Genomic DNA, 8,720 nt, shown 5'->3' with positions numbered 1-8,720 from the left:
TAGTGTTTTGAGCTACCAAAGAAGCAGTATGTTGGGCTGCCAAAGAAGTAGTGTGTTGAGCTGCCAAAGAAGTAGTGTGTTGGGCTGCCAAAGAAGTAGTGTGGTGGGTTGCCAAAGAAGTAGTGTGTTGAGCTGCCAAAGATGTAGTGTGTTGGGCTGCCAAAGAATTAGTGTGGTGGGCTGCCAAAGAAGTAGTGTGTTGGGCTGCCAAAGAAGTAGTGCGTTGAGCTACCAAAGAAGCAGTATGTTGGGCTACCAAAGAAGTAGTGTATTGAGCTACCAAAGAAGTAATGTGTTGTGCTGCCAAAGAATTAGTGTGGTGGGCTGCCAAAGAAGTAGTGTGTTGAGCTGCCAAAGATGTAGTGTGTTGGGCTGCCAAGGAAGTAGTGTGTTGAGCTGCAAAAGAAGTAGTGTATTGAGCTGCCAAAGAAGTAGTGTATTGAGCTGCCAAAGAAGTAGTGTGCTGGGCTGCCAAAGAAGTAGTGTGTTGGGCTGCCAAAGAAGTAGTGTGTTGGGCTGCCAAAGAAGTAGTGTGTTGGACTGCCAAAGAAGTAGTGTATTGAGCTGCCAAAGAAGTAGTGTGCTGGGCTGCCAAAGAAGTAGTGTGTTGGGCTGCCAAAGAAGTAGTGTGTTGGGCTGCCAAAGAAGTAGTGTGTTGAGCTACCAAAGAAGCAGTGTGTTGGGCTGCCAAAGAAGTAGTGTGTTGGGCTGCCAAAGAAGTAGTGTGTTGTGCTGCCAAAGAAGTAGTGTGTTGTGCTGCCAAAGAAGTAGTGTGTTGGGCTGCCAAAGAAGTAGTGTGTTGTGCCGCCAAAGAAGTAGTGTGTTGGGCTGCCAAAGAAGTAGTGTGTTGGGCTGCCAAAGAAGTAGTGTGTTAGGCTGCCAAAGAAGTAGTGTTTTGAGCTGCCAAAGAAGTAGTGTGTTGGGCTGCCAAAGAAGTAGTGTGTTAGGCTGCCAAAGAAGTAGTGTTTTGAGCTGCCAAAGAAGTAATGTGTTGGGCTGCCAAAGAAGTAGTGTGTTGGGCAGCCAAAGAAGTAGTGTGTTGAGCTGCCAAAGATGTAGTGTGTTGGGCTGCCAAAGAATTAGTGTGGTGGGCTGCCAAAGAAGTAGTGTGTTGGGCTGCCAAAGAAGTAGTGTGTTGAGCTACCAAAGAAGCAGTATGTTGGGCTACCAAAGAAGTAGTGTATTGAGCTACCAAAGAAGTAGTGTGTTGTGCTGCCAAAGAAGTAGTGTGGTGGGCAGCCAAAGAAGTAGTGTGTTGAGCTGCCAAAGATGTAGTGTGTTGGGCTGCCAAAGAAGTAGTGTATTGAGCTGCCAAAGAAGTAGTGTGCTGGGCTGCCAAAGAAGTAGTGTGTTGGGCTGCCAAAGAAGTAGTGTGTTGGGCTGCCAAAGAAGTAGTGTGTTGTGCTTACAAAGAAGTAGTGTGTTGTGCTGCCAAAGAAGTAGTGTGTTGGGCTGCCAAAGAAGTAGTGTGTTGAGCTGCCAAAGAAGTAGTGTGTTGGGCTGCCAAAGAAGTAGTGTGTTGGGCTGCCAAAGAAGTAGTGTGTTAGGCTGCCAAAGAAGTAGTGTTTTGAGCTACCAAAGAAGCAGTATGTTGGGCTGCCAAAGAAGTAGTGTGTTGAGCTGCCAAAGAAGTAGTGTGTTGGGCTGCCAAAGAAGTAGTGTGGTGGGCTGCCAAAGAAGTAGTGTGTTGAGCTGCCAAAGATGTAGTGTGTTGGGCTGCCAAAGAGTTAGTGTGTTGGGCTGCCAAAGAAGTAGTGTGTTGGGCTGCCAAAGAAGTAGTGTGTTGAGCTACCAAAGAAGCAGTATGTTGGGCTACCAAAGAAGTAGTGTATTGAGCTACCAAAGAAGTAGTGTGTTGTGCTGCCAAAGAAGTAGTGTGGTGGGCTGCCAAAGAAGTAGTGTGTTGAGCTGCCAAAGATGTAGTGTGTTGGGCTGCTAAAGAATTAGTGTGTTGAGCTGCAAAAGAAGTAGTGTATTGAGCTGCCAAAGAAGTAGTGTATTGAGCTGCCAAAGAAGTAGTGTGTTGGGCTGCCAAAGAAGTAGTGTGGTGGGCTGCCAAAGAAGTAGTGTGTTGGGCTGCCAAAGAAGTAGTGTGTTGGGCTGCCAAAGAAGTAGTGTGTTAGGCTGCCAAAGAAGTAGTGTGTTGGGCTGCCAAAGATGTAGTTTGTTGGGCTGCCAAACTAAATGTCATGGGTTAAAATTCCGAACAAGGCAATCTCTTTTCTAACATCCAACTGCGATTTTAATAGAGTGGTAGACAGACAAGGCTTTCGTTATAGTAAAGTTTTATACTATAGAGCAGCATTTGTTTACTCGAAAGTAGCTCTGGAGTCAGCTGTGACGGTTATTGTTACTCTCTAACAGTGGCAGCAACATTGCTGCTAATATGATTTGCTGTGGTATAGCGCAATCCTGCTAAAATACTAAAGTATAACTTTTAAATGTTATCAGCCATATTTTCATTGGTGTTGTCACTGTTGGCTTAGAGTTGAAGAACCATCATTTTGTTAGAGTCTGAAAAAACTCTTAACTTAAAATATCATTTAGCACTGGTATGTCATAGATTTGGTTTTTCCTTGCAATCAGGTCAGACAGAATCTAACTGTGTGTTGATGTAATCAGGGCGCTTGTATTGAAGTTTATTAGATTACTATGTTAGAGAATGTTTAGCATCAGATCAAATCACTGCAACAAATTAACTTTTGTGTACTTGAAGTGGTAAAATAAGATCTAGGAAATTCATTGCATAAAGGGTTCCAGGTTTTAACAGAAAAAAAACGGAGTTGGAAAATTTGCCCTTGATATATATATGTCCTTGATCGTCAAACCCTTCTGAAGAATGAGTTGGCTGCATCTATAATACAGATTAATAAAATAATATTATTATTAAAGCAAACAAATTTAATCACGCATCTGTTAGTTTGTGTAAACCCTTCCTGTTACCACACTTATTGGTCATTTTTGACAAAACTTCACACATATCTACTCCATGCCTTCCGCCAAACGGCTAACATATTTGGTCAAAAAAACTTCATCTGGTTTCTGAGAACTAACATGTTAAACACCCACCTGTGGGTTTTCTGAATGAAAAGGTAAGAAATTTCTGGCTATTACCAAGAATTAAAGGATAATATTGAAACATGGCCATATAAGCTGACATAACGTTACATAATGAAAATACAGTGACTGGTATTTCTACTATTATTATGAATCTTCTCACTATTCTTATTTAATTTTGTAATATTTTTGTTATCTGTTATTGCGGAACTTGTTACCAATGTTTGAATATGTTTAGTATATTTTTGATAGATCTTTAGTACAAAGGTTTCTAAGGTTTCAATTTTGCATTTTTAAATTTGTAGACAATGATGGCCCAGATAGTATTCCGGTTCCTGGGGTACAAGACCTCTCTCCAATATACGTTGCTCTGATTGTAGTCGGACCAATCACATTACTAATAATAGCAATATTCCTGTTTGTCTTTGCCTGCTTTCTTTACAGACAACTAGGGCGCTACATGCAGGCATGTCTTCCAGCCAGACAAGGTTAGACTATTTATGTAGAACTGACTAAATACAAATGATGAATGGTACAGACTGTTATTTGCAATTTCGAATTCATTTGAAACACTTCACATAGTTTGATATACAGCAAAAGGCTGCAATGATAAAGTGGAGAAACTTGGATGGTAAAGCCTTTAGTTTTTACAAAAATAAGCTGAAAAACAATATTCAGCGCTTAAAAAAATTGATTTATTAATATTTCTAATGCGCCTTATAACATAACCCCGCAATCATGTGCTGAGGAAACTAGACTTTAAAAAACTAGAAAATTTAGACTTGTCTTTAGGCTGACACAAAAATTTGTTTGCAACTTGATACAACAAGTATGATCTTAGAATCAATCAGCAGATGTACAGTCAATTTAAAACAATGTTAAAAAGTTAGAAAAAGTGTGTATATATTCAAATTTCAAACTGAATTTTAAATTGAATTGAGCTTAAAACATTGCGATTTGTGAATTTATCAGGCATAGTTTTTAAGCATGCATTTTTTTCACCCCCCAATTAATAGCCAAAAAACATGTAATATCATAAAACTATCCAGAGTTGTTTATTATTGATTTAAAGTAGAGTTTAGAAACTTCTGTCACAATTATAAAACTAATTGGTGCTTTTATTTAAAGCAGTTTTGTAATATAATTACCAACATTATGATTGTATTTTTGGCTATCTAAAAAGTTTAACAATCGTATTGAAATGTAGGTTATTATTAAGTTGAGGCTATGACCTTCTACTAACAGGATTGTTGTATGATGACTGGCTCACTCATAGTGGTGCCTACTTCAAGTTGAATGTATTTGCTTAGCGAGGAAGAGGAAGTGTGGTTAGCTCTTTCATGGAACAAAGTGCATTTGATGATTGATAACTGTCTTTCATTGTCCCAATATATGACTCTTTGTTGTTAAATAAACATTTTGGAGATAGAAAACATGATTACTTATAAGTTAACTTGTTTGTACACTACCACAAATGTAATGTGGATATAAAATAATTTTCTAAAGTACTATTCTAATCAATTTAGCGGTACCTAAAGACTTACTTAGCATTTGTTAACAACTAAACTGTGTCCAGAATACTTGTACTTACCTTTCCAGACATATGACAAACATCATTTTTTATTTCATGACACCAAACTCCTACATGTAAACTCTAACTTTTTAGTTTATGAATGCTCGGTTACTACTACTTTCAATACACTATCTCAAATTCCTGCATTACTATTAGATTACCAGAATTTAAAACTGTTTTTTTCAGTTCACTTAATAATTCCTAATATCTGTCTTCGCATTTTTGTTTTGGCATGTAACAAAAAACATAGTTTTAATGATAATTACTAACGTCAATAAAAAGTTATATATAAAATAATCTCACAGCTAGAGGATATAATTCAAAAGTACATGCGTGTTGAACCAATAAACTCAACAAGGAAAAAGAAACGAGGTAGCTTTATAAAACTGTATTTAGCCAACTTTAAATAGATCGCTGAATGTAGTTAGCAGATGTCTAGTTGTTTAAAGTAACCAACTTTTGGACATCAGAGTTTGGCTCAGTCACTGGAAGAACCAGTATTAGTGACTGAACTTTTAATCTGAACGTGTTCTCTCTACTAAATAAGCAATGAAGGTTGAAGTGGTGCAACTGCCTAAGCTGAGTCTGTAAATTTTATAACTTCCTCTCATAAGCATCGGCTTTATGATAAAATGACAGAACTACTATATCTGTTATTGTAATATATCTATTTATTGTAAAAGTGAGAAATGTCAAATTTCTAATGGGAATTGAATGGTTTTAAATTAGATTTTTAAAAAAGTCTAGGCATTCATTTTTAAAACTGTTCTATGTAAGTAATCATAAGTAAAGTCATAACCAGAAAATGAAAAGCAAAAAGGGCAGTTCTGATTTACTTTAAGCAGTTTTAATCTGCTTCCTTTGTATTGTTTAAATATCTTCTTTTTTGCTACAAAATACTCAAGTACACATTACAATAAACTTAAAGAAATTATTGCAAAAATCATTTTCACTAAACACCGAATTTAAATGCCGAATACTGTCATCTAAAGACAATTGAATTTAAATAAGCATTCAAAATTTTGACCCTTTCGGACGCTGTAGGCAGTTAAATATATATATGCGAAATACCAGAGATTGATGAAAAGTAATTCTTTAAAAAATCTTGTGAATGGTCGTTGTATGTAACTCTATTTGCTAGTTTCTTGAATTTAAAAAATATGAAGCTACTAATTACATACATTATATACATTTACTACTTAAAACTTTAGCTAGCAAATGATTTGTTATTTACAAAGATTGCAAGTTGATAACATTAAATTATTTTTGGTACAAATATTTTGAGCCAAAGTTTAGTTTTCTAAAAGGAATTTCTCATTCTCACACAAAATATTGTGGTAATTTTTAAAGTGGTGGTGTTAACTCTTGGTTAATTCTTACTGAACCCAAATTATTTCAGATGTCGAAAGAAATGAAGCGCCAGTAGAGCCAAACGGACAACCTGAAAATCTACCAACAGGTAAGTAATTAAATCTTTTCGTTTGAATAAAAAGATTTGCTTACAACCGTGCAAGACCTCTTTTTGCTTTTATTATTAATTACAAGAGCTTTGTAACAACAAAGACAAACTGAAATAAATAATGCATATTAACATGAAATTGACCTGCATAGAAGTATGTACCCTTTTGGGAATTATGTTTTGCAGAAAATTCAAACCGAGAAGGAGAAGAAGCTTTACAAAATATTGATCAAAGATATTTAGAAACAAGTAAGTAAATAAATGTATCTCTTGGCCTACTTTTTTTCTCAAATTCATTTGTACACCTACAGTAGTTTTAAGTTGCTTGTAGTATGTATTAAATATAAAGCAAGTGAAAGTTCAGTATGTGTATGTGTGTATATTTGATGGAGTAAACCACAACTGAACACAAAATCTTAACAGCTATGCAGGCTAATCAGTAGACCATATATAGCTATCCAGAATAATAGCCTAGCTATTCAGGATAATAACAAGCCATACAGGATAATAGCTTTACAAAAAAAAAGAATGATTACAAATTGTGTGAATAATCAAGCGTTAAACATATATATTGAACAGCAATAAAATTTATTAAGTGAAAAATAATGAAATGCTGTATTAAAAAGAACAATTTGGAATGTTTTAATAAAATACATTACAGTATACAAATATAACACTTAAGCTAAAGTCTAAAGAATAATGCTAAAGATGTAAGTTGTATTAAAAAGATGAGTAGAGCTGGCTGCTTTTAACTAAATTCATGAACTACTCTCAGAGAAAACTGAAAGTTGCTATGTCTCTATTTTATAAGTGTCCATTTCATACAGTATATGCTATGCACGACTACTATATAATATACAGCCACTATGTAATATATATACATATATTATATATATATATTTATATACATTTATATATATATATATATATATATATATAAATGTATATAAATATATATATAATATATGTATATATATATAAATATATATATAAATGTATATAAATACATATATATAATATATGTATATATATATAAAGACATCTGTCCTATATATATATATTGTGGTGGATTTTACCGTGCCCCTTTCACTATTTCCCACAAGCCGAGTAATCACGAAAACCGAGTTGTTATCTGAGCATACAATGTATATTCACATAATAAATATAGTTGTATTAATATAAAGGCGTCATGCATACATAAATATTACACAGTATAAGGATAAAGTGTCTCTCGTATGCAGGGGGCTGCACTGCTCTGCCTGCCTCTCCATCGCGTCTGTTTTTTTATCTGCTTCATTCTTGTTGGCTCCGCCCACTTGCGGTTTTGCTTCTCGCCGTATGTTTGGTGGCTACGTGACCCGCGTTACTCCTGCCTTATCGCCGGCCCAGCCTCCGGGCAAAAGGGGAATGCCTGGCCCGGCCCGGCCTGTCATTTGGCTGTCATGCTGGCATCGGCTCTGCAGGCGATGCGTTTCCTTTACAATATTATATAAGACAGATAGTGCAGTTGGTAAGGTATCGGGACAGTGATCATTAGGTCCTAGGTTCAAACCTCAACAACTGCACCCTTCTGGCAGTCCTTAGACACTACCCTTGCTTGTATAACTTCTACAACCTCTATGATGAGTGCATTAACCAAAGCCATGCCAGCTCGGTCTTCGCCCGGTCAAACAAGGTCCGTGCTGCCTGTAGCTGAACCAGGACAAGGCAGTGAAAAAAGGGCTACTGGTTCTACTTGGACTCAAACTATATTTATATATAAATAGAAATATACATTGTATATATGTACAGTATATAGATACAGTATATAGATACAATATATAGATACAATATATATATATGTATATATATATATATATATATATATATATATATATATATATATATATATATATATATATATATATATACAGTATATATATAATGTACATGTTTAACAAGACAAACTGGAAGCTCCATTCTAGACACTCTGAATACTTAGACCAATGGTAGACAGTCCATGTAGTTGAATGATATATTTTAGTTTAAGGCGAATTAAAACTTCTATTGTAAATAATTAGTTACAAGAACTATATTTGTTATGATAAGTGTTGTAGAAATTTACTTTTTAATTTGTATTAGAGTTTGCTGATATTTTGTTTATTAATGCATATTTTGGCCTAAAAAACCTTTTCAAGCATGAACAAAACATCCTGCTTTACTTATGGACAAAGATACTAATCTGGTACCTCAAACTCCTTAAAAAATTCACCCAATCATGAAAAAATAAATCTATAAGCTGTAGACTTTTTAAAATTTTTCATTTCATAAGCCAACCAGTAAATCCTTTTTAGCTCAGATTTTTGGGCGGTGTAGAAGAAAGTATTTATCAAAGACAATACCAGGCTGTTGCATTTAATATATTAATATTTTTTACAGTTGAATAAACTCAAAACTTCTGATATGCAACATGCAAACCAAAATACAAAACTGTATGGGGCAATGCTACGTACTGCATTGCAAGTAATACTTTCACAGGGTTGCCCAGTGTCCACCCAACCCAAAGCAGTCCACTGGCTCACCCGACCGAAGAAACCACAGTAGTTCCTCAGCAAGAAATAGGAGACTCAGAAACTCAACGACTTTTACCAT

At 35.4% G+C, this 8,720-nt stretch overlaps 1 protein-coding gene across 1 annotated transcript; it reads right to left on the bottom strand.

Annotated features, from left to right (window-relative positions):
• Positions 1 to 311: 311 nt before the first annotated feature.
• LOC137402716 (uncharacterized) lies at positions 312 to 8,720 on the bottom strand. The gene is made up of 2 exons (XM_068089222.1): positions 8,629 to 8,720; positions 312 to 1,068 (listed from the first exon to the last, which is right to left on the bottom strand). Exons 1-2 carry the CDS (start codon positions 8,718 to 8,720, stop codon positions 312 to 314), a joined length of 849 nt encoding a protein of 282 aa, XP_067945323.1.

The sequence above is a fragment of the Watersipora subatra genome, chromosome 8 (genome assembly GCF_963576615.1).
Source record: "Watersipora subatra chromosome 8, tzWatSuba1.1, whole genome shotgun sequence".
Classification (NCBI taxonomy): domain Eukaryota; kingdom Metazoa; phylum Bryozoa; class Gymnolaemata; order Cheilostomatida; family Watersiporidae; genus Watersipora; species Watersipora subatra.
The sequence above is the reverse complement of the archived record's forward strand: the minus strand, read 5'-3'. Positions and strand labels throughout refer to the sequence as shown.

Bases quoted from the DNA above. Each gene is read 5' to 3' on its own strand.
- LOC137402716 (XM_068089222.1), bottom strand. From the start codon at position 8,720: ATGGTAAAAGTCGTTGAGTTTCTGAGTCTCCTATTTCTTGCTGAGGAA. The intron at 1,069-8,628 runs GTTGGGTGGACA...ATTCTTTGGCAG, and splicing joins GAGCCAGTGGACTGCTTTGG to CCCAACACACTACATCTTTG.